This window comes from Xenopus laevis, chromosome 9_10S (genome assembly GCF_017654675.1).
Source record: "Xenopus laevis strain J_2021 chromosome 9_10S, Xenopus_laevis_v10.1, whole genome shotgun sequence".
Taxonomy (NCBI): domain Eukaryota; kingdom Metazoa; phylum Chordata; class Amphibia; order Anura; family Pipidae; genus Xenopus; species Xenopus laevis.
In genome coordinates this window covers 43044254-43071606 of record NC_054388.1, presented here as the reverse complement: position 1 = coordinate 43071606, position 27353 = coordinate 43044254, and the positions used below count along the sequence as shown (strand labels likewise).

Here is a 27353-nt window from a genome sequence, read left to right as displayed (position 1 = left end):
TGTAACATGATATGCATTTCATAAACAGAAACTTCTCACATCTATATTTTGTAGCCAACAAAATGTATTTCGTATTCACAAAATCCACACAAAAATGAATGTAGTGATAAAAAATTAATTCTGTCAGCACAGCTTCTATGAAAAATGCCAAGCAGGCAAAACTTCAGTTAGAATTAGTGTCTAAATGGAATACAGAAAGGTGTGCTCACAACATGCCATTTTGTTCTGGGGCATGGTGCCATGTAGTGATGGGGGAACTATCTTATTTTTTACTGGTGGTACTGCAATTTAGTGCGGGAGCTACTGTCATCCGTTCCTGGGGTCTGGGTCACCATCAGAAATTGTAGGTCACACGCAACAGAATTTTCTGGGTTAACCCTACTGGTGGCCAGAACCCCCGTACAAGTAAAAAAAAACATTGCTGACAGGGTCCCCTACAAGTTAAAAAAAAAAACATTGGTGCTAGGGCCTCCTACACATTGCAACAACATTGGTGCCAGGGGCCCACTACAAGTTAAAAAAAACATTGATGCCAGGGTCCCCTACAAGTTTATAAAAAACTATCGGCTCCAGTGCCCCCTGCAAGTTAAAAAAAAACATTGGTGGGCAGAGTCCCCTACAAGTTAAAAAAACTATTGGTGCCAGTGCCCCCTGCACCATTGGTGGTCAGGGCCATGGGATACTTACTGGGTTAATTGGTGACCAGGGAGTTAAAAAAAAAAAAAGAACATTTGTGTTCAGTGAAACTTACTCTTTAAAGTTCCTCCTCGCTCTTGTTCTTTTTCATCACAGACACAGTTTCTTAGTTCTTTTCTATTTCGGCTTCTTCGATCTTTTCTGCCGCAACTTCTTTGTTCTTTTCCATTGCGGCTTCTTTGTTCTTTTCTGTTTTGGCTTCTTCCATCTATTCCATTGTGGCTTCTTCTTACTTCTCCGGAGCAACTTCTTCTGCAACACAGCAGGACCCCCCTGAGAACCAGAAATCCCCTGGACTTGGGACGACAGTCATCCCTCTGCCCCCCTGATGGCAGCCCTGGCTAGAATCACTGTGTCATTTGGTACTGGGGGTACTGCAATTTATTGCAGTAGTTACTGTGTCATTTGTTACTGGGGCACGGTGACAAGTGATGTGTGGGTTGGTTTTACCCGCCTGATATCAGCCCTCCCTCCATCCGCGCCGCCCATGCCCGACTTCCGGGTTCCTTTGCTAGACCTGCGCCGCCCTGCCGATGATGTCACAAAAGGGAATCGGTGAGCATGCGTGCGTCTATTAAAGTTAACCCCCGGAAGTCGGAAGCCGGCATTGTAAGGTCGGGGGCAGGGAGAGCAGGCAGACTTGGAAAGGGGGGTACGAGGTCGGCCCAAACCCGCCTGACCCTCGGGTACTGGCCCGGCCTGCACATCACTAACACTGACATTAGCTGCTAATGATGTGTGGATCAGGTTTTACCCGCCCTCCCTCCACCCTCCCGACTTCCGGGTTCCTTTTATAGACTCATGCAGACCCACCCCACCGATGATGTCACAAAAGGGGCAGGGCGAGCAGGTGCACGGCTATAAAAACGAAAGCCAGAAGTTGGAAGCCAGCAGTGAAAGATGGCAGGTGGGAAGAGCAGGAAGAAGAGCTTGACACGGGTATCGGGCCACCTGGCACATCACTATTAACTACCCTATGTAATTAAAGGCACTAACTTTGCCCAGGAGCAGTAACTCATACCAATAAGATGTTTGCTACCTGCTGATTGGTTGCTGTGGGTTACTGCTCCAGGGCAAAGTTAGTGTCTTTTTTATTACATAACCCCATAACTGCTTGGGTTACTGTATAATTTGTTACTGCTGCATTAAGTGCTGGGGTCACTGTGTCCTATTGTAGTCTGTTACTGGGCCACTGCCATTTAGTGCTGGTGTCACTGTGTCATATTGTTGTCTGTTACTGGGCCACTGCCATTTAGTGCTGGGGTCACTGTGTCATATTGTCGTCTGTTACTGGGGCACTGCCATTTAGTGCTGGGGTCACTGTGTCATATTGTTGTCTGTTACTGGGGCACTGCCATTTAATGCTGGGGTCACTGTGTCATATTGTCGTCTGTTACTGGGCCACTGCCATTTAGTGCTGGTGTCACTGTGTCATATTGTTGTCTGTTACTGGGCCACTGCCATTTAGTGCTGGGGTCACTGTGTCATATTGTCGTCTGTTACTGGGCCACTGCCATTTATTGCTGGGGTCACTGTGTCATATTGTTGTCTGTTACTGGGGCACTGCCATTTAATGCTGGGGTCACTGTGTCATATTGTCGTCTGTTACTGGGCCACTACCATTTAGTGCTGGGGTCACTGTGTCATATTGTTGTCTGTTACTGGGGCACTGCCATTTAATGCTGGGGTCACTGTGTCATATTGTCGTCTGTTACTGGGCCACTGCCATTTAGTGCTGGGGTCACTGTGTCATATTGTTGTCTGTTACTGGGGCACTGCCATTTAATGCTGGGGTCACTGTGTCATATTGTCGTCTGTTACTGGGCCACTGCCATTTAGTGCTGGGGTCACTGTGTCATATTGTTGTCTGTTACTGGGGCACTGCCATTTAATGCTGGGGTCACTGTGTCATATTGTCGTCTGTTACTGGGCCACTGCCATTTAGTGCTGGGGTCACTGTGTCATATTGTTGTCTGTTACTGGGGCACTGCCATTTAGTACTGGGGTCACTGTGTCATATTGTCGTCTGTTACTGGGGCACTGCCATTTAGTGCTGAGGTCATTTGTTACTTAGGCAGTATGTCATTTAGTGCTGTGCTGGGGTCACTGTGCCATTAGTTGCTGGCAGTCACTGTGCCATTACAGGTATTTGTGCAAATATGCTTTGTATTGCACAAGACATATCAGAGATTCATTGGCACTATACACTGGCATGGCTTATGCTCCAAAAGTAAATTGTGTAGCAATTGTGTTTGCTATTGCTATCTACTGTGTCATTTGTCAAAACAATTGATCTAATGTCATTATATCATCGCCAGGTGGAATTATCTTTTCTTCCCCCATAAAACATCTTGTTTGTGCATTGTAAACGCGCTATCCTTGTCAAAATACACCATTGTGTTTGGGAACAGACGATCCATCTTCCATTGCTGATGGCTTGAGTCTATATAACAATAACGACTTCCTCCATGACCATTTGGGGGCCAAGAAATAAGATGCAAAGCCAATAAAAAAATGGATGAAAAGAGATCAGTGGAAAACAGGGAAATTTGACTATTTTTAGAGCAGCGTAGTGGCACCTTGATAAATGGCTTAACAGCTTTTCAGGAGAGCGCATGGGGAAAGTTTGTCCTTGTTCCTCAGGAAGGAGACTCGCAGGGTATCCAAGAAGTTCAGTCATTTTATGACAAACATTGTTAGTCAGAAAACAGGCAAAATGAAAAGGAATCTTTTTAATTGTGCATCAAAGACTTGCCTTCAGTTGGTAGATAAGCAATATCACCAAATGAGCAGATTGGGAGCAGGTGGTGGGCTGAACTCTTTCCTTGAACCTACCCCTCCCATGACATAATTGCACTCCTCGTCCTTCGGATGCTTATTGTTATGTTTTGGTATAGAAAGTATGCACAGTATAAGTCTTGAGCACAGTGACATCTACAGGCCATTTGTATAAACACCACACTTATTTATACTCGTGCCTGCCCCTCCCCCTTCAATTATGTCAGAGGGGTACGGGGCAGGTGCAGATATAGAAGTAATGATGGAGTGCTGGGTCAGCTTGGTTTCAGGTTGGAAGATGGCATGTTAGGGTTAAATATGGGCCATCATGTTGCTGACCCACATATCACACACTGCTCTGCAAAACTAAGATTTAAAGGAAAATAATACAGCAGCTACCATTAATAAATCATACTTATACAGAGAAGGAATGTTCTGAGCACATAGGGCATGCACACGTACTGTACTGTCTAAGGGAAACAATATGGAATTTCTTACCCATATGTATAAATACAAATTTACAGAGATGGGATGTTCTGGGCACACAATAAGCTATACCCTCATACTGTACTGTCTAAGGGAAACAATATGGCACCTCTTTCCCATATGTATAAATACAAATATACAGAGAAGGAATGTTCTGGGCACACAATAAGCTATACCCTCATACTGTACTGTCTAAGGGAAACAATATGGCACCTCTTTCCCATATGTAAAAATACAAATATACAGAGAAGGAATGTTCTGGGCACACAATAAGCTATACCCTCATACTGTACTGTCTAAGGGAAACAATATGGCACCTCCTTCCCCATATGTATAAATACAAATATACAGAGATGGAATGTTCTGGGCACACAATGAGCTATACCCACATACTGTACTTTCTAAGGGAAACAATATGGCACCTCCTACCCCATATGTATAAATACAAATATATAGAGAAGGAATATTCTGGGAGCACAAATAGATATATCCTCATACTGTACTGTCTAAGGAAACAATATGGCACCTCTTACTCATTGGTATACATGCAAATATTCAGAGAAGGAATATTCTACTGAAACAATACTTGTTATGCTACACCCTACAGAGTAAAGTCCAAGTCTACTAACAAATAATGTTGCCTTGATGGCCAATAAGATATTTACCTTTTATAAGATCAATTTTAAATAGTTTTGTCTCATTCTATCATTTGGCGCAAAAGGTTCTACTCTTGAGAAGCCAGACCAGTACCCTCTTCAACATGGCATAAACTGACTACCAGACTTACACCACATTAGATCTATGGTGATATCTTTGCACCATGAAAAATCCAAAATGGTATTATCATGCCTTGTTTTGATCCAAAACTGCATTTAAAGTGTCCATTCTACCTTATCCCCTGTACCTCTTGTACCTCCTGCAACCTTTTTCAATCTTGTCCTTCTTGGGGGCCTGCAGGTATGTCAGCTTTTAGGGTTGTACCTAATCCTGTGCTCTTGAGTGTAACAGAAAGAAAGAAACTAAAGGAAATGTTGGGTACTGCAGGGGAAGAGCATGCACTTTTATCAGTGCTTTTTCTGGCTTTGTCTTGTTTCATCATTTTGTACAATTTGTGAGTATACCATCATGGACTAAGGTGCCGCTGAAAAGCCAGAAACCATTTTGGCATTTTGTAAGACAATACAAGGACAAATCATGTCCACATTGTAGGTACCTGTAGTAATCAGAAGGACAGGGAGTATCCCAGACAAATGACTCTGGAGAGAGTGACCATGGGAATCAATGAACAGATTCCTGCTAAACGATAATCTGATAACTTTGTCATCTCTGCATCAGGAGTAGACGTGATGATTAGGCAGGATGGTATATTGGATATCAATGCTCACAGTTCCACATGCATTTCAGACATATAGGTCATGGGATCTAGTTTAATAACAGTGATATTCAAATGCATGTTACTCTAAAGAAGGTCTGGAATTAATTAAACATTTTAGTGTTAGTGCAAAACTGGCATGGCTGTGCCCCCATCAAGAAACCTTAGACTTTGGGCCCACTAACCACTTTCATCTCTTCTCTGTTGCCTACTCCATTGTTATCTCCTGTTTTTGCCCTCCCATTCCCATTTAATATAATTTTCTCCCTTAGATTCTTTTTCTTTTCTTCTGTACTTCTTCACTCTCCCCCCTTTCCCCTTCACTCATCCTCTCTTAATTTTTCTCTCCACTGACTTTATTTTTGCATTTCGGGGGCCTTAAAAAGTCCAGTAGCTCATGGTGGACCTCAATGTCCTACGAATACAGAGGATACAAAATAGGGAGAGGCACCTTCATTTATTTACAGCAGTTGGGTACACAATGCCCCAAAAGTGGCATAAGTGCAGTGCAGAAGCTATGTGCTTTGATACCACATTTTATGACTGACACAAGAACTTGTTTATTCAGTTAAATAAAAATAAGTCAAGTGTTAACTAAAGAGGGTGCGCCTCAAACACCCCAATGGCGCAGCGATGCATAAATACTAAGCATAATGCCCATATGTTTGCCTATTGCATTTTATCCTGGGAACCAATTAATTGTTTGCCCTGTAAGCCCCACAGCACATTTCTAACAATCTGACCCGCATCATCAGCACTAATTTTGCTCTCGCTAGAACAAACTCCAATTATGTTTCAGCCTCTGGCGATGGGGTAGGGTGCATTATGGGAATCCAGATGTCTGCCTGGCAATTTTACCTCCCCTCGCCGTTTCTGTGACTGGTTTACCGAGGAAGGCATTTCCACTGATGGATGCAATCTCGTAGCTGTTCCAAAGCAGGCCAGGTGTTTTCCTCCTTCTCAAATTCTGTACCGTTCTGATTACAGGACAGTTATCTAAGCAGCCAGTTCCTTAATGGGAAAGTTACAAAAAGCCAAATACATTGTTTTCCCTGGAAATAAATGATGAGGAGGGGGTATAGGGACCTTGGTGACAGTATCATATTTATAAAGTCAACGCAAGCGTAGCTGCTAATTTTTGCATAAGGCTCTGTTTTCCAGGGAATTAAGGATGAAGATTTGGGTCAAGTGAATTCAAGTCATATTAAAGTTTTAGACTACAGTTCAATGTTTAGTAAAAGACAGTTTTTGCCCTCAAAACAAAAACCCTTCCTGTGGGCAATAAAACTGTTTTACAATAAAAAATTTGTACTTGATCGGGGGAGTGTTTTTCCTGATATACCTCTCTATTTCCTTTCTGGCAAAACCTACTATGTAAATCAAGCCAAAGCTTCACTCCCATTGTGCCACATGTCAGTTTCTGTTCCTCTATGCATGTCAGATACCCTATACTGCAGGGTTATGTTGACTGCATGAGATACCAGCCAGTATTATTCTCAGGGTGGGGGAAAAGTTGGGTATGGTAGCCTTTTTTTTTAACTTCAAAGCTGATGGCAAATGCTGGAAATTTGGAGTGTATTCATCAAATTGCCTTCTTATTATATTGTGTGCCATCATTTTTATTTGGATCAAAGGGTTTACATTCACTTCAGAAGGTCAGAGTGATTATGGGGGTTTTTGGGCAGTCTGTTCCTAAATTAGCTCATGAACATGTACTCCACGAGACGCCTCAAATGTTCAAATAATGGTTTTATTCCAGACCATTGTATGTGTAAACAAAAAACAGGACAGTTTCTAAATTGTTGGACAGGACCACCAAAGGAAACCCAAAATTGGGAGGGCTCAGTCTTTAGGCCAGTTAGGGTACATCTGAGTTAAATGACTATTGCTTGCCTAGATACTTCTGAAAACCCAACTTGATGGTCAAGTTGAAGAAAGATTTGGGATGAACCTTATGAAACTTTTTTGTTGACCTTGATAATCTTGAAACCAGAGGTTATGACCAAATGACTGTAACATTCCTGTTTTCATATATCTGTAACCTTGTTATGATAAGGCAGGCACTGTCCAAATGTTGGGCCTCGAAAGGGAACTTGGAATGAAAACCAGTGCTGCAGGATAACAATATAGTTGTTCATAACTTATGCAGGGGCGATCCTGGCCCCTCCGCCGCCTGAGCGAATGTTTCATCTTCTTATCCTAAATGTTTCCAAAATGAAGTCTGTATCAATGTGACTTAGATGTATGAACAAGGAATGTTGCAGGAAGGCAAATGTACCATCTGGCACAGATACAGAGTATATAAAGTAATTTATTAACTATATACTGTACTCTTTGTGCTTGTGTTGGGAGACTCGGTTGTGCAGTTGTACTTGGAGGTCACCATGATGCTCACTGACTCACTTATTTGTTGTTATGGTTGCCATCTGGCTGGTATTTCAATGGCCTAGCCAGTAGCAGTCTCAAAGTGAGGAGGGTTCTTGCAAATTATTTGCTAAATTTGTAATAACTGGCCCTCTGATATCTCTGATCAGCCCCTGATCCCCTCTCCCAGTTCATCCTCTAGCCCACAGACACCCACTCTACTTATTCACTCATGACCCCACCCTATTTACAACATGGCCCCGCCCCTTACATCACAGACATTCCCCCCTCACAGTTCCGCTCCCACTTGGCTGGTCTTAGGGTTATTAGCTATTTGTGGTTGTGTCATTGTGCTCCTACCCATAATATCCAACCATGCCTAGCATCGATCCAGAGATATAATGGAGTTATTTCAATCCCTCTATAAACTTTTTATGACAGGCATTTTACAGATATGTGTAATGCTATGAAGGCTTGTTACAAGCAGTGAAAAATGGCTGGAAAGATTATTTACTTAATCTTTCACATGTGATGTCTGACTGTAGACAACCTGCCCGTGTGCACTTTTCTTTGGCTTCCTGGGGATCAAAATCATTACTGGTTGAAGACCACAAGAGGTTGGAAAGGATCAACATCTCTTTTTACAGAGAGATATTGCATTTTGTATTCAGTTACAAACAGGCTGACTCACAAATGAATGACAAAAACAGCTTTATGGAATGTCACAGTCAATACATGGCTTTTAGATTTAAAATGTAGGTGTAAGAAAATCCATTAGTCCATGAAGATAACCTTTCAAAATACTCTCTAGAAAATAATGTAGGTTTCCAAATTGTGTGGCTGTTCCCCAGGGCCAGCACTAGGGATAGGCAGAAAAGGCACGTGCCTAGGGCACAACTGGGGGATGGGGTGTACGGATATATAGAAACATTGGGGTAACAGTCATCCTGCTATAGTTCTGAGGTTACTCAGGGCACAAATAAGCACTCACCCCAAATCCCATACTCAGTTTTGGAATATTACAGCATTGCACAGGTTGCACAAGAATAAGGGGTGTATTTGAAGGGGGCCTTCAGGCTGGACCCCCTTAGCTCATAACAAGGTTACAGATATATAGAAACATTGGGGTAACAGTCACCCTGCTATAGTTCCAGGGGTGCCCAAGGCACAAATAAGCACTCACCCTAAATCTCATCATTCAGGCTGGGCCTTCTTAAACTGGTTTCTAAAAATATTTACCCTAGCAAATGTGCATATGTCTGTGAAATTAGACTGTAAGCTCTGAGGCAAGAGGGAATGATTAAAATGATCACAAATTCTAATCTTTTTAAGATGCCAGGTCCCAAAGGAACAGACTGTACGTTACTCACGGCAAACAAACAAGCGCACATAATAACGATACTTGTGTGCAACAAAAGGGTTAAATATGATATGATTATTCTCATCGGGGGGGGGAGGCAACGCACTAGGAAATAATCACTTGCAGGGTGTGATGAATCATTTTACATTAGAATTTTAGATTGAATTTATGCTAGCAAACGTCAATGCAAATTCAGTAATAACATACAATTTGCTCTGGTTTAAACATTTTGCTAAAGAGGTATACACTGCTGCTCCAACTCTGTACACTGGCTAAGTAAGTGTTTGGGGAGATTACACCCCTCTGTGCAGCCGACACTGATTGTATGAATGAGGCTCCTTTCCCTCTCCCCAGTATTTATAGATTATCAGACAGACAACGGCATCTTGAGGCCAAAACAGGCTTTGTGGTGCTTCAGTATTTATACATTGTTGGACTGAAGAAGAAGTGGAACGGTGTCACAGCTGTGCCCTACTATCTCCTTCTGTCCTATTACCTCAATTTTGCCCTATTGTTAGCATATTGTTCTACTGGTGCAATCATGTCTGTAGTCACCATTTTGCCCTACAACTGTCTCAATTTTGCTCTTGCTTTAAATATATTCCCCTTCTGTCACTATAGTTTCCTATTGTCACCACTTTGATCTTCTGGTAAAAATATTGTCAGTTTTTCACCGTCTTGCCCTGATGTCTCCATCTTATCACACTGTTGTTATCTTTCCTTACTGTCTCCTCTTTTCTAAATCTTGTCCCAATCTTCCCTATATTCTCCTATTGGGACAACTGTGTCCTGTTGTCACAATCTTGCAGCCCTTTTGCCATACTGTCACCATGTTGTCCTCACAATGTAACATTGTCCTGTTGCCACTGTCTTGCCCTACCTTCTCTGTTTTGTGCCACTTTAATATGTTCCACTGCTGTCACAATCTGCTCCTACTTTCACCTTTTGTCCTATGGGGTAAAATCTTGTCCTGTTTTTAGTGTCTTGTCCTAGTGGCTCCGTCTTTCTCTTATGTTTTAATTTTACCCTACTGGCTCCATCTTTCTCCAATGTTGCCATCTTGCCCCACTCCTACCATCTTGCCCTTTCTTTGCCATTTTGACCTACTGTTTCAATTCTGCCCTGTTGTCTCCATCTTATACATCATTCAACACAAGCAAACCTGGCCTCATGCATTGTTAAAAACTCTGGCCCCTTTAATAAGTAATGAAATTCTGGAATGACAGCTAACACAATGCGCAATATCAGGTTTTCATTAAAATGGGGTCACATCTGTCTGTAAACACCTTCATTGCGTCTTAAACCTGATGCATGAAGTAATTCTATGGAAATGAGCATTCACTGAACACCCATGTTAAATTTAGGCCCAGAATTAGATTGCAATTGTGACTGTTCCTCCACTCTCTTTTATCTATCATCTCTCTCACTATCTAGCTCTCTATTATCAATCATATCTATCTATCTATCTATCTATCTATCTATCTATCTGTCTGTCTGTCTGTCTGTCTGTCTAACAATCTATGAATGATATGTCTGTCCATCTATCAGTTATCTATCTATTTGTGGTACTTAGCACATATCTGGGGGTCTGGCTGGCATTAAAGAAATGTATCATTGATGTTAATTTCATTGTGTTCCCGCCAGTCGAGTCCCCACAGGACTGTGCTGTTTGGCAAAGGAGCACACTGAGTTGTTACAGGATTATTTTATTCTCTACTGTAATGTTTAGTCAATGTTAATCCAGATTAAAAGGAACAAGAAAGGTCAGGCGCTGGTTTGGCTCCTGACTGAGATATTGTAAATTCCCTGTACAAATTCAGGTTACCCATCAGCAGTTAGATTTATGGTTGTTATGGGTTACCAGAAATAATCTGAAACTGCACAGCTCACTGTTTTATCGCATTCCAATCTGTATAGCGCCTAGAAACTTTGGGTCGCTTTTCTCACAGAATGAGGGTGTAGTAGGTGCCCTAGTCCCTCATCCCCATCCCTCTGAGAGACCTTTATATCCTTGCCCCATCTTTTTGAGACACCTTTATTTCCTTGTCCCTGTCTCTCTCTGAGAGTTTTGTTGCCTTGTCCCTGTCTCTTTGAGAGACATCTGCTCACTTGTCCATCTCTCTAATAGATCTCAAATACCTTGTCCCCTATGTTTCTGAGAGATACATTTCCTTTGTCCTATTGATCGGGGATACTAAGCCTTTTGTGGCCCCTTTGGTTAATGTGTTAGGGCCCCACAGTCCTGCAGTTTAATATCTCTGGGAGTCCTGACACGCAGATTATTACCGTGCTGCTGGGAATTCTTTTCATGGTTCACTTCAGTTGCCATCAGAACCGTTTCGCTAAATTACATTATCTTGTTAATTATCAGTGTCACGGCTAAACCTCCAAATCCTTTGCCTCAGACGGTAGACCTGCCGAAAAAAAACCCCTTGTTAAATTCTAAATCCTTTTCTTTTGCATTCTAAACAAGGAGCAGCCTCCTGGCACTGGCTATTAACAGCCTTCCAGATATTTAGCAGCACTGTAGAGAGATCAAACATCATTCCTAGCTGTCCATGTCCCAGAAGAGCTAACAATCTAAGATCCCTATCACATTTACACACACTAGGGTCAGATTTATCGGGCAACTTTAACAAATGGGGCCACACAGTAACAGATACATTACCCACAGTCAGTAATTTGCACCCAAATTATAAATTACCCACACCACTGAAATTTGAGGGGGGAAGGGGGAGAAAGCAGGGAGCTGACAGAGTTTTAACATGAATATTAAATACTACCTGACTTTATTTTGTTTATAGTTGTGTCTCTGACAATTATGCTGAGATTACTGGGGGTGGGGGTGTAAATATCCATTGTAATCGTTAAATAATATACAATAATATACAATAAGGGTGTGTGTGTATATATATATATATATATATATATATATATTATTTTTTTTTTTTTTTTAATTATTTTTTTTATTGTTTTTTTATTTATTTTTATTTATATAATAAGGGAAGACCCAGTTAGAGTGCTGCTGTAAGTGCTGAAATACTTTATAGACCAGTACTCAGAGTGGAGGGCAGAGCAATGTATAGCAGCAGGGAATAACTGTGCACTGTGGCATTCTCTCGCCTTACTCCTTATAAGAGGGGTGCCCAAAAGGTAGATTGGGATCTACCAGTAGACCTTCAGCTCCTGTCTCATGCTTTTCATTCAGATTTTTATTATGTTAAGGCTACATAAGAAATAGTTGTTTGTTAAATATAGCAATATACATTTTCTCATAAATCAATAGATAAGTAATCATGTCCATGGAACAGAATGCTAACAATGTTTTTTATGGATGTAGATCATAATGGGACTTGGCATTTTGCTAGTTATTGATTAATACTGCTTGTTTGTTTTGTGAGTTGATTGTTTGTCTGATGCCCACCATAGAAGTTGGTCAGTTCTGACCTGAGCAGGGATGCCAACTAGTCAGTATCTCCCCATTATATATCCTGTAAATAGACCAGTTAGGGCCGTTCTCGAAGATTTATTGGCTAGTAAATTTGTAATTCCCTATCCAGCCCTCCCCTAAACTGTTCTGCTACCCAACCAAGGTTGCGACCCTAGATCTGGGGCCATTTCTGCCAAGTAGTGATGAGCAAAATTTTTGCGTAGTTACCATGAACCCATAGGTTATAAATACAAATACACGGAGAAGGGTATAAGTATACTTTAGATAAACCTTTTTAGAGCAAGTTAGGCAAACTGGTATTATATAAGCCACTTCTCTGCAACAGAGTTAGATTGAGCCCCAAGTTTCAATGTGTCCTGCATCAGCTGTTTTGCCTTACCAAAAATTGGGCAGGGTTTAGACCAAGTAAGGACTGTAGCTGTCTGTAGTAGGGTGAAGCTCTAGTGGAGCAGGGCATGGCCTGAAATGTCCCAATGTCTGTATCAGGAACATTGCCTGCCATATCTTTATTTGGTATAACATTAGCCAATCTATATTTCCAGATTATGTTAGTGAAATATCAGCCTGCTGGAAACAGCCCTCAGAGTCCTGGCTTTTGTGAAACGTATGGGAGATGTAGTCCTATTCCTGGGTAATGACAATTTAGACATCTCTAATTTAACATCTGATGTAATAACAATTTAGACATCTCTGATTTAACATCTGACGTTGCACCTACTTTTAATAATGAGTGCTGAAATATACTCCCAGTCAGGCAGGAGGTTCTTTAGAATCCAGAACAATCTGTGGTTGTCAGGGAATGCTGGGAATATGAATTTTATTAAAATAAAATGTTGGTGTAGGAAGAAAACCTACAGACTGCCTTTAATGCTTAAAAACTGTGACCAACTTGGTGCTGAATTCCTTTCTTTCATGTGTTTTTATAATCCTATTAAAAGTGATGTAATAGCCAAGCAGAGCTAACCCAGAAGTCATTTATTTAAGCCACTTGGATCTATAATCCCGCTGGAACCTTTTTATCGTCATTTTGTGAGCCAAAGGTTATCCTCATTTAACCACTCCACTAACAGGCTGCATTCACCCCCTTCTCTGACTGTAGAAATCTGCATTCTCTGCTTCCACAGCCCAGAATCCGGCTTGTAATTCATTAGCGGGGGACATAAAACATCAAATAATCCTTTTCTCCAGCCTGGTGACAGCTAAGGTGAGCTGTTCCCAGCTCGCAACTATTGTCACTGACTTCAATCCCATTTGTTCAAGCCTTTCTGTAAAATTTCACCTCACTAAGAGACTCATTTCGTCTGATAATTTTCAATAAAATTGTCCTCCAGCGGGACAGGGTCGTAGTCAAACAATGACATTTAATGCTCAAGTGCCAGCATAACCACGATATCTGTACCACACTTTGAATTAAGTGCATCTCTGTGAAACCATCATAAAAGGAGAAGCATATATGCAACAGATCAGAAAATAGTAAAAAAAGGAGAGTACAAAAAAGAGGCTAAGAACTCAGTGTCAATCATCCAGTGTCATCCACATATCAAGTTCGAACACATAAAATGTAAAAGAAAAATCAGGTGTTCTTTACCTACCTTCAGTCTACTCTTTATAGGTCTATTTAGAACTCACTTAGGGGCAAATTCACTAAGCGGTGAAAATGCGCTAGCGACGGCGCATTTCGCCAAGCGTAGTTTCGTCTGGGTCGCTCAAATTCACTAAAATCTGAAGTTGCGCCCAGAGAGGTTAAAGGTAGTGAAGTTGCACTAGTGTTAATTCATCAAGCAAAGCGCAGTTACACTAGCGATGCCTAATTTGCATACGGTGCCAAGTTAAATTGCAATGGACGTATATGTAGCAGCAAATACATTACACTACACAAGCCTGGGAAAGCTTCATATATATATTTATATATATTTTGCCCTATACATGTGCCCACTGTATAGTTTAGGTGCCATATGTTAGGAAATGTAGGGGGGAAGAAGGGTACCCCCAAAAAATTTAGACGCCAGCGTTTTTTGGGACTTAGAAAAAACTTTCAAAAAAACTTTTTTTGAAGCAAGCCCTATCTACTCTATTGCACTTTGCCTGGTCTGAGGTGGAGAAGGCAAGTCTGGCGCAAGAGGTAACGTTCAGTAAAATCCGCACGTTAGTGAATTTGTGTAGTTATGTCCCCTTTGCCAGAGTGCAACTTCGCCTGGCGTAAGGGTGAGAAGTAGCGCTAGAGTATGTCTACTTTGCTAGCGAATTTGTCGTCTGGACCCGTTAGTAAATCGGCGAAGTGGCAAAATGACATCACTCTGGCGAATTTTCGCTAGCATTAGCCACTTCATCCCTTTAGTAAATTTGCCCCTTAGAATAGTACAGGTATGGGACCTGTTATCCAGAATTCTCAGGACCTGGGTCTTCCAGATTAGGGGTCTTTTTGTAATTTGAATCACTATACGATATGCCTGCTAAAAAATCATTTAACCATTAAATAAACCCAGTTGAATTGTTTTGCCTCCAGCAAGGATTAATTATATCTTAGTTGGGATCAAGGGTAATATACTGTTTTATTTTAACAGGTAAAAAAACATAATCTGTAACTATTTGTGTAAAGAACTATTACTTTATGGCAGTGATCCCCAACCAGTGATTCACAAGCAATATGTTGCTCACCAGCCTCTTGGATGTTGTTCTCAAAGCAGGTGCTTATTTTTGAATTCCGAGCTTGGAGGCAAGTTTTAATTGCATACAAAACAGGTGTACTGCCAAACATAATCTCATGTAGATTTCCAGGACATATAGAAGCTACCTAATAGCCAATCACCTCCCTCATTTGGCATCCCCAGGCTTGTGTTGCTCCCAACTCTTTTTACATTTGAATGTGGCTCACAGATAAAAAAAAAAAAAGGCTGGGGATTCCTGCTTAGGGGTATAGTCTTGTGCAGTGGCGTAACTAGATATTACTGGGCCCCACAGCAAATTATTTTTCAGGCCCCCAAAATGTTTAGAGGTTGACTTGTTTCTCCAATATTTATTAAAATCGTATATGAATTCGGGCCTCATGGGGCCCCTATACCTCCTGGGCCCCCCTGCAGCCGCAGGGTCTGCTTCCTCTATAGTTACGCCCCTGGTCTTGTGGGTACCTCTTGAAATATTTGCATTTATACAAACGACAGGGTGCTGCCATATTGTACCAACATGACAACTATTTCTCAACTCATGCCATGGTGGTGTCAGGAAGGACCCTAGAAGTCAGTATGATCTTCTGTAGGTATTAGAAATAGCTATAACAAATGTGTCGCCAGATAGAAGTTGCCCAAGGAAGTGATGTGCCATAGACTTCAGATATTACTTACTTAAATAGTCACATGTTTAGCATAAGAAAGGGAAGGCGAGCAAGAGGATGGCGTGATCATTGAAAAGGAAGATAGGGGAATTGGGGGAAAATGACAGAATGGGAAAGAATGCCAGAATAAAAGGGAGGATGGAAATCCTAGAATAAAAGAACACAAGGTTTGAGCAAAAGGGCTACAATTATTGAGTTATCTTTCCATGGACCACTGGCCTAGTTTGTATGGTTGTACCTGATAGTATTAGTGTCTATACCCTGTGTCCAGGTGTAAACACCGTATTAACATTATTGCAATATACTGTATAACCTGTGATGTGCCTCTTACCTACTCCCAGTGTCATATATTTCTTTGTTGCCACTGACAAAGCTAAGGGAGCCTTTCCGTAACTATTCAATCTCTTCTCTGTTTCAGGAGACCATCAGCAAAACTACAATCACCTTGTTCTCAACAGTTCGTCCCAGACACCCACTAACGGTGAGGCACAACAGAGCTCTCTTTGTAACACCTTAATTTCACGAGATCCTTACTGATATATATATGAGATCCTTGCTCACAGATTATGCTGATTGGAGCAACATTCCAGGGTATTTATTCCATAAAGATCCTGGTTACAAGTCATGTTGAATTGAGAAAGACAGTCGGATGACTGGTGAAACGTCTTCAATAAAAACACAGCAAGTCCTTTGACTTATTACTACATACATGACATGACCTAGACGAATGAGAATCTTCTGCAACATAACTTACACAGAGGGTGTCCATCAGCACAGTGTTGGGCTAAAACCTTGGTTCAAATGGGTTTGTCATGATAACTCCAAAGGTTTGATGTCTGATTGGCTAAAGGACAATGCTTGGCCAGATTCAGATGTGCAGTTCCATTTCTGCTTAGTACAGAGGAATGCCTATGCTGGCATAGTGGCATCATTTAATGGGATCTCACTGTATGATACTGACAATGACTTTAGCACCATACGGCAGAATCTGGAAACTGGGCCAATAAAGGGCCAGCACCCCCATATATACTTGTTTTATGCTCCAATGAAAACAATATGGAAGCTCTTTCCCATATATATAAATACTAGTGATGGGCAAATTTGTCCCATTTCGGTTCACCGAAAAATTAGCGAATTTCCCGTGAAATTTGTGAAGCGGCGAAAAATCGGACACAATGAATTTTCGCGGCACTTTCGCTAATCGCAAATTCGCCCATCACTAATAAATACATATATACAGAGGAGGAATGTTCTGGGCACACAATAAAGTATACCTTCATACTGTACTGTCTAAGGTAAATTAAGGCAATTCCACTCTTCTATAAATACAGATCTACAGGGAATATGTGCTCTGGGCGCACAATAAGATATACCCTCATACTGTACTGTCTAAAGGAAACAATATGGCATTTCCTTCCCATACATATAAATACAAATATACAGAGAAGGAATGTTCTGGGCACACAATAACTATACCCACATACTGTACTGTCTAAGGGAAACAATATGGCACCTCCTACCCCTATGTATAAATACAAATATACAGAGAAGGAATGTTCTGGGCACATGATATACCATACTCTAATACGTTGCTGTTTATTTAGAGAGAATACATGCATGATAACCCCACTTTTAATTTGAATAGATTTCCCAGTGTAATGGATAGGATGAAGGGAATAGCTTATGTTTATGCTGTAGGATAAGACCTTTATTTGAGTTATTTAACAATCTCTAATCCTGCTTAAAGCAAGAGGGATAAATATAAAAGCTGTTATTTGGAGCACAAAGGATTAATGGAGCGGGGAGATGCGCTTCTTTATTTAAGGCTAAATCTAAGGTAAACAAGGTTATTAAAAATTAACGATAGTTATAATCCCAGGCAGCTTGTGGGTAAACATTGTGTAATATCTAAATCTCTGGCCTGTTTACTGTAAAGCTGTCATTGTATCCACTGCCAATCTTCTGTTCTGCCCGGATCTGTGAGTTGTTGAAGATTCCTGATAAAAAGTCTCAGCTGCCCTAACATGTTTCTGCCCTGTAAGAGTACATTGAAATACTGATGTTTATTTTAAGTTTATTTTTAGTTGCCAGTAGGGGCATTTGTCATTGACACATCACAGATTAGCTTCTGGGGATAGAAGGCCTAGTAGAGTTAGATATTAATTGTATAGAGTTATAGAGATATAAAGCGATACAGTAGCACATGATGAAGACAGCGGTGCAAGATGGAAATGTAGGACAAGATAGAAGAACGAGATGGATATGATAAAGCTAGATAAAGATGGTCAAGTACAATGGAGACAGTATGATAAGGTGGAGACAGTAGGACAAGATGGGGACAGTAGGACATGATGGGAATAATATGGCAAAATGGCTACAGTAAAACAAAAAGGGGACAATTCTGGTAAAGCAAGAAATTATGGGGACACTAGTACAATATGTGGATAGAAGGAGTGGAATTTTGATGGGGGATAGTAGAGGAAAATGTCTACAGTCAGTTAAGATAGCTATAGTAGGTCAATATGGGGATAGTATGATTAAATTGTGACAGTAGAGCAAAATGGCTATAGTAGAACAAAATGGAGACATGGCAGAATGGACAGTATTACAGGATCGGGACAGTAGGGCAAAATGTCTTATTCTGATTATTAATTTGTCTTGCTGTATCAGCTTCTGGCAGATATTATTTGACTTGTGCTGTTTTGATAATTTATGACGATCCCTAAGCAGCAGCCTAGACCACACTGAGCATGTGCACAGTTTTGGTCTTTCAAAGATGTTTAACAAAGTTACAAGATGGTGACCCCCTGTGGCCAACTTTCAAAGCTTTCAATACAAAATGCAACATTTCTAGCCGTATTCTATTTTAGACTTTATTTTCCAATCCCCCCCCCCCAAAAAAAAATCAACGGCAATGAATTTTAGACCAGCATTGGACTGAGCTGGCAGCCAGCCCAGGCCTGCTGTTTACTTGGCCACGAGACAATGTTGTGGCAAGCACAGGCAGCATAATGGAGAGGCTAAGAGGTATGAGGTGGGGAGGAGGGGAGGAGGGTGAGGCACGGAGGTATGTATTTGGGGGGGGGTGGTTCTAGGTGATCCGTGACTGGGGTGGTGGGCCCTTGAGGTGGCAGACCCATTGGGTCTTCACACCCCAGTCCAACACAGTTTCAGACAGACAGAAATGCCATATACATTCGCTGGTGAGGGGCAGTTTGGGCCTTTGTGTACTTGAAATGTCAGGGCCTATTTTGAATCTTGATTCCAGACTTGATAAATGGAATTGACACTGTATTTTTTCTGCTGTGTGTTTTGGTGTATTATATATGTCCTTGGCATTGTATTTAGCCCAGCTTGTGTTCTGGGGTATTTTACATGGATTTGGCCATGGGATATTATGAAAGAATGTGTGTAGGAAATGCCTTTAATTGACATCCCCAAACACAAAAATCACTCTCCAAGTTGGTGGATATCGTTAGTGAGAACACAGTGAGAAGTATTTTTGTTCCTCCTGTTCACATGAAACATATTTAATTACAGACAAATGCACTCACCAGTTTACCTTCCCTCTTTACAGAGAAACCTCGGATGAACAACATCCTGACCTCAGCCACAGAGCCATATGATTTGTCCTTCTCCAGATCATTCCAAAACCTCTCCCATCTCCCACCATCCTACGAGTCGGCCGTCAAGACCAATCCAAGTAAATATTCCTCTCTGAAGAAATTAAGTAGGTGGCACACATTTCATTTTCATTTGCTTTGGAAAAAGGTGGACCCTACCTTGCAATGTTTTCCATCACATTCAGTCTCTCTGTCTTCTCTGTTATGAATAAATGTAAAAATAAATAACACCTATTCCCTCCCTTAAGTAGCTGGGACACACATAAATCTCTTTGATGTTACTTCAGAATGGTACAAGATTCAGTTCATAGCATTTCAGTAATTACTGCCCTTGATGATTTAGGCATAGGCAGGGCATTTGTTTCAACAAGTGTTAGGACAGACTTACTAGCAGGTGTCCAGTCCCCAGAGTGCAAGGCCCTCACAGTGATGCTCCTCCTTGAACACAATCAATTGAGTCCCTAGGCTCTACTAACTACCCTCAGTCTGATTTTTACTCCTAGAGTGACCTCTAGGAGTGACCAAAAATTGGGACACATGACTCTCCTGACCTATTCCAGAACTATCAAGGAAACTTTAACCTGGAAAAGCAATATGCTTCCCTGTCCTTCTCCAAAATCTGAACAGGCCCAGTCTTTGATCAGATTAATCCTTTACAGGACTTTTTAAATAAAACCTTTACCCTTATAGATACTGAATGATCCTAGGAGTTGCAGTCCAACAACAGCGGACTCCAGCACTGGCTTCTCTGATGGAATATTTCCTGGAACATTTTGGGCCTATGACTTGACTGCTTCCAGTTCCACTGCTGGATATAGCCACAACTATCCAGGGGCAGTTAGCAAGGATTAAAAGAAAAAAATGTACAGAAAACCCTCTAACTAAAGAACATGGAATTTAGTCATCTCCCCTAGTATTTAAATGAATACTTTTATAGCATTTATACAGCCATAACACCTTTATGGAAACTAGATGGAATACACAGATAAAGAATCATGCAAACAAAAAGATCAAATAAAAATTAAAGTATAGTTTTCCCTTTAGAGTCATACAGAGCCATCTGGGCTTTTCTCTGGATAATTAGAAAAAAGAATAGCTTAGACCTAGACAATCACATAAGGAGTTATCCGGCATGGATTTATTCTTCGTCTTTCGGCTTTTTTACTGGTTGTGTTTATTGTAAAATAAAACATTGAAATTACAAAGATAAAACTCATAGGCATAAACCAGTAACTTACTGCAGAATTCTGCTGCATTGTCATTCTTTTTTTTTCTTATAGCTTATAAACACTTATGTATAGAGAGATAAACACACACACATTCATACATTATATATTCAGTAATGTAACTAGAGGGGGGTGGGCCCTGGCGCAGCCATGCCCCCCCACTCACCTCCGTATGTGATTTTCTGACCGGAATCAGCGATAATCAGGCCAAAATCAGTAGCGCGCAAGCTGTGGGGGGGGGGGGTCTGAGGGTGCGGGCCCTGGCTAATGTTACTGATTTTAATGCATGTAACTGCTCAATACTGATTACTGTCACCACCAAATTGGTCGGATTAGCTCGTAAGCCTTGAACTTCATAGGCAGGTGTGTCCAATCATGAGAAAGAGTATTTAAGGTGGCCAATTGCAAGTTGTGCTTCTGGTTGACTCTCCACTTAAGAGTGACAGCATGGGATCCTCAAAGCAACTCTCAAAAGATCTGAAAACAAAGATTGTTCAGTATTATGGTTTAGGGGAAGGCTACAAAAATCTATCTCAGAGGTTTAAACTGTCAGTTTCAACTGTAAGGAATGTAATGAATACTTACGCAACAAATGGTTTATATCAAATGAAGTGGCATATTAACGAATCTTACCAAACTGGAATATATATTTAAGTAAATATTGTCCTTTTATATCTCTTGCCTTGAGCCACCATTTTGTGATGGTCTGTGTGCTGCCTCAGAGATCACCTGACCAGAAATACTACAACTCTAACTGTAACAGGAAGTGTGGAAGCAAAAGACAGAACTCCGTCTGTTAATTGGCTCATGTGACCTAACATGTGGTTTGTTTTCATTGTTTGTGTGCACAATGAATCCTACAATCCCAGGGGCAACCGTTATTTTTTTAAAATGGCAGTTTTCTATTTATGATTACCCAATGACACATACTACTAAAAAAGTATATTATTATAAAAATGGTTTATTTACATGAAGCAGGGTTTTGCATATGAGCTTTTTTATGCAATATATTTTTATAGAGCCCTACATTATTACTACAGTATAAGTTCCATCTTCACTGATACATTCCTGCCAATACTACTCACAGTAGTATCATAGCAGTAGAAATGTTTTACTCTGGTCCTGTCTGGTCATCATTGATCTAGAAATAAATGCAGGTTAAAGGACACATGTCAGTGGTAGATACATCAGGAGCATCCAACCTTCAGACAACATGCTACTGCTGAACAGCATTGCATAGAATTATTAGTTGCAACAGCTAATCAGGAACACCTGAGAATTTTAATTATAGAGGGAACAGAGAAGGAATGTAATGGAACAAGCAGAAATGATGGAGGGATAGAGGGAGCAGAAAAGGAATGCAATGGAACAAGCAGAGATGATTGAGGGATAGAGGGAACAGAGAAGGAATGTAATGGAACAAGCAGAAATGATGGAGGGATAGCGGGAGCAGAGAAGGAATGTAATGGAACAAGCAGAGATGATGGAGGGATAGAGGGAACAGAGAAGGAATGTTATGAAACAAGCAGAACTGATGGAGGGATAGAGGGAACAGAGAAGGAATGTAATGGAACAAGCAGAAATGATGGAGGGATAGAGGGAACAGAGAATTAATGTAATGGAATAAGCAGAAATGATGGAGGGATAGAGGGAGCAGAGAATGAATGTAATGGAATAAGCAGAAATGATGGAGGGATAGAGGGAGCAGAGAAGAAATGCAATGGAATAAGCAGAGATGATTGAGGGATAGAGGGAACAGAGAAGGAATGCAATGGAACAAGCAGAGATGATGGAAGGATAGAGGGAGCAGAGAAGGAATGCAATGGAACAAGCAGAGATGATGGAAGGATAGAGGGAGCAGAGAAGGAATGCAATGGAACAATCAGAAATGATGGAGGGATAGAGGGAACAGAGAAGGAATGTAATGGAACAAGCAGAAATGATGGAGGGGTAGAGGGAACAGAGATGGAATGTAATGGAATAAGCAGAAATGATGGAGGGATAGAGGGAGCAGAGAAGGAATGCAATGGAACAAGAAGAAATGATGGAGGGATAGAGAAAACTGTAAAACTATTTAATTGAACAAAAGGAAATAATGGAAGTTGCGATAGCGGAAACATGAAGGAATGTAGTGGAACTATGGGAAATGATTAAAGTTGGCATAGAGGGAACACTATATGAATGCAGTGGAGCAAGAGAAAGCTAATGTATAAGACAAAAATTATGATAGAATTGAAGCACGGAATAAGTGGGAACTGGGGAGAGAGGAAAGAGAGAAGAAAGGGTGTGCATTACAAGCCATAGGAGTAGGGAAAGTGGAAAAAGGATGCAGTCAGATCAGTAGCATAATTTCCATACAGCAGATTTCACAGGGGTCTGGGAGAGACCCTACATTGCATCCTTGTTTCTGCCTGCCTGTCCCTATTCTGTTCACATCTTCACTCCAGCCTGTGCCAGTGCAGTTATATAAAGGAGTAGAGTGGCAGGTTACTGGTGAGGGAGCCTCAGTTTTCCTTGCTGTGCAACCTCACTGAGTCTCCTGCTGTAAGTCAGATAGTTTATCAGAGGGGTGGGGAATTTGGTAGGAAGATTTCCCTATTTTAAGTTTTAATAAATCTACCCCTGAGTCTGTGTTTCTGAAGATTCTTTTCGGTAGAAAGCAAGATGCTCTTCATTGAAAAAACCTGTGTTTTTGGGTCACGTCCTTAAAATATATTTAATTCTCCACTGAACACAGTCGACTGGGTGCAGCTTCTTTAGACAATAATCAGTTTCATCTTTAGCCTTGGTGGGGCCAAGCACAAAGCAGCCTTTACAATCCACATTTCTTTATATGAAGTAGTACGAAGTAGGACAGGTCAACCTGTGGCCAATTAACTACTGTTCAACAACAACAATAACATGGTTTTAGCAACTAAAGGTTGAGTGACAATGTCCCCATATTGAGCTAGCCATAAATCAGCGGACCAAGTTGGCATCTTATTGGCTCCTGCATGGTGGCAGCCAGTGTACCTACCTGATTGATACCTGGGCAAAAATCAGACAGATATAGACCACGCAGGTTTTCCTGTTGAATTGAGGACTGCATCTGCACATTGATGTGGTCCTTGATCCAACGCCCTGCATGGCTGCAATTATGACCCAATCATTGACCCTACTATCTCCATTGTGTCCTTTTGTCTCCACTTTGCCCAACTGTCTCAGCTGATGTCTTCATCTTGCACTGCTGTCTCCATCTTACCCTACTGCCACCATCTTGTCTTTCTGTCTCCATCTTGCCCAGCTGTCTCCACTGCTCTCTCTTTATATTTCCCTACTGTCACCACTGTGTCCTCCCCCAATCTTGCCATGTCTCCATCTTGACTTCACCGTAAACAGCAGTCCTGCCCTACATTATGGCTGAGATTCTAGCTATCTTTCTAACAGAGCATTCTGCCACAGAGACATAGTTCATATCTGATACCCATTGTAAGTAGCAGCCTTGTCCTGTTTTATCACTGAGAATTGTATAATAGGACTTTTTTGCATTTAAAGAAGTTATTGCAGAGAACAGTCAAGAAACTAGGATTTAGATGGATAAAAAAATTATTTTTGTTCTAAATGTAGTGTCTAGTATGTCCTTGCTCCTTCCATCATCCTTTTCTAAAGTCGGGAGCATTCAGAAGTCTCAACAATTGTGCTTTTATACCTTGTCTGGAAGATGTACTTCTCCCACAACTAAAAAGAACAGTTGTGAGCCATTTCATCTTGCTGTTGCATTGTTTAACATTCTTAGCTTTGTTTAACACTCTTGCCTTTGAGGGACAAGTGTGTCTTTTCAGTTGGTTATGTTCAGAAGGAATATTGTTGGAGAATATAATGAATTGTTTGACACTGCAGAATGCTTCAGGCAGTGTCATTAAAGAAATGTAATGTCTTAACTTCTTTTTTTTATCCTTCCAGCTGATAAAGAGGCTGATGAATATTATACGAGAAGACGGCATCTTCCCGATTTGGCAGCCAGGGGAACACTTCCTATTAATGTTATTAAAATGACTCAGGACCAGTCTAACCACCGGGAAAGGCCAAGAAGGCCAGTACGTGCAATGTCTCAGGACAGGGTTTTGTCTCCTGAAAGAGCCATGCCTGAAGAAGGATACGGAATGCCCTATGACCGAATCCTATCAGATGAGCAGCTTTTGTCAGCGGAACGCCTTCATTCCCAAGACCCTCTGCTTTCACCAGACAAGGCAATGACGCTTAAAAGGTCAGATTTTCAAGAAAAGTCGATGTCAAGAGCCATCTCCCAAACAGATGTCTTTGTTTCTACTCCTGTCCTGGATCGCTATAGGATGACAAAAATGCACTCTCATCCCAGTGCCTCAAATAACTTGTATAATACATTGGCTGCGAACCAAACCGCAGCCAAACGGCAGGCCTTTGCATCCCGACGACACAACACGGTGGAGCAGCTGCATTATATTCCAGGACACCACCAACAGTACCGCACAGCTAGCAAAACAGAAGTGACAGTTTGATAGGACATTGCAGACTTAAAATTATCCTTACAGACTGAAGAAGTCCATGGACAACACATGTCAGTGGCCTTGTAGGCCAAGAAGACCTCTTACATCCCATTGGTCATTCCATGTTCATTCCTTGTTGTATTTATATTAAAAGAGAACCCATGAGGATTTTTGGAAGAGAATGTCTTAACCTTCATATATTGGACAAAAAAAGGGTCAGATGTTTTTTTTTACCCTTATCATTCAAGGGCTTTTTCCTGCATTGACTCAAATACCAACCAGCTACAGAACAAAACAAATCATTCTTTGCAGGTTGCTACAGAAGAATACTAAGTGCCCAGAAAAAATAAAAAACAATTCATCAACAGTAATATTTAGCTAAAAACATTACGATTCTTGATGGCCACTGGACAAAACTTGTAGCCCACATCCCTGCCATGACCAAACTTAGATTACATATATCTCTTTGCATTTCTTTTTTTTATGCTGCACCTGGCATTATTCAATGGATATCCTGCATTAACAGCATTTTTCTTGTGGAGGTCATGAACAGCTCAACGTTGTGATCAAGATGACTTAAATTGGAGTAGGGTAATAGTGAAAAAAAGAAAATATACTAGTGCCTATTAATCGTCTTTAATGTAGGAATTAGTGTGTGTTTCTCAATAAGCACAATACTACTAATCCATCTCATTGTACTTTCATTCTATTTTTACAGAAATCTGAGTTGTAGATAGACTTTAAGTAGGAAAATAAAACAGTTCTCAATGTTGCAGCTCAGCTTGTTGCCAATATACAAACACGGCGTAAGTAATGTAACACTACATACATCAACCCCCAAATACAGTGATTTCATATTTGTTTTTTTATTTGTACAATGTTTTCCCATCATTGAAACCCCTAAAGCAGCTTTTCAAAGAACCCTATCGAAAGCCTCTATCTGAGGTCTGAAGGGATCTTTATCCCCACCACGCAGAACTAGGACTACAATTTTCAACTTCCCATTACCCTCATTGAAGGAGAAGCTAGCAAAGCAGTTTATTGCCAATAGATTAGCCACAATAATGCAAGCTATAAGACTATATTTATTCTGTAGAATGCTTTAACATACCTAAATAAACAGCTCTAGAACTTTCTCTGTTTGTTTAGGATAGCAGCTGCCATATTAGCTTGGTGTGACATCACCTCCTGACTGAGTCTCTCCCTGCTCATTCATAGCTCTGGGCTCACATTACAGCAGGGAAGGGAGGATTGATGGGGGAATAGGGAGGGGGAAAGGGAGAGAGTAGCAAACTGAGCATGCTCAAGCCCTAGCCCTGGAGGTTTATGCTGAAAACAGGAAATGTGTGTGTACACAATAGAAGGAAAGAAATGCTGTGTTTTTTTTGACAGAGGACTCAGAGCAGCATTACTCTGAGGGTTTACTGGTGTATTTATATAGACCTTTCTGATAAAGCTTACTTAGTATTAACCTTTCCTTCTCCTTTAATGTTTCTTTCAAGCTTTTGTTAGGGCCCAGCCTTTGCTAGTTGCATCTAATGCTATACTTTTGCATCACATGTACCTATTTTTGTTTGACATGGATTCATTTCAAGTATTCAATACTGTGACTCCAAACACATATTTCATAGATCTATGTTCTAAGTTGTTACTGATACACATTTTTGTCAATTCCTTCCCGAAGACCGTAGTTAGAATTTCCAAAAAATGCTCCTTCTATAACTGGAAGTCAGATTCTCAGATGAGTAATGTCCGTTAAGATTTTATCCAGGACATTCCAATCACTGGTATGTTTCCAGTAGATTATGGTGGACTTTTATGCCAATATAAGGATTGTCAGGTCCTTTTTTTACAGTCATGAAAATAATTGCCATGGGTCATCTTTAGACCTCTTCTATGGAGATTGAGCTCAATATAGTTGAACAGCTTACTCACTAAGAATGCAGAGACAGGGGTTGGTTTCATTGCCATCTAGATCCAAGATCAGACATCTAGGTTATTCTTTACTGGGGAGTCCAGTTTTGCTTATGCTGCTGGATATAGAGTGACCCATTAAGTCAAATCTTGTCCTTGAAAGGTGTCCATCTACACTTCTGATATCTTTCTCATTGTGATGTAGTGAGTATTGTTTTGTGATGTGCTTATTTCAATAAGTGTAAGC

The 27353-nt window shown here is 40.9% G+C and overlaps 1 protein-coding gene across 6 annotated transcripts in view; it reads left to right on the top strand.

The window, feature by feature from the left end:
- The window catches only part of shisa6.S (shisa family member 6 S homeolog), a 115586-nt gene extending 89290 nt beyond the window's left edge, over window positions 1-26296 (top strand). For 4 of the 6 annotated variants that reach the window (XM_041578338.1, XM_041578340.1, XM_041578341.1 and 1 more), the window contains 3 exons: window positions 16257-16319; window positions 19416-19568; window positions 24630-26296. In XM_041578338.1, the coding sequence (XP_041434272.1) occupies window positions 16257-16319; window positions 19416-19568; window positions 24630-25204 (791 nt within the window). In that variant the 3' untranslated portion in view covers window positions 25205-26296. The remainder of the gene's footprint in view (window positions 1-16256; window positions 16320-19415; window positions 19569-24629) is intronic. The other 2 variants (XM_041578339.1, XM_041578342.1) reach the window with 1 other exon arrangement.
- The last annotated feature ends 1057 nt before the right edge of the window (window positions 26297-27353 follow it).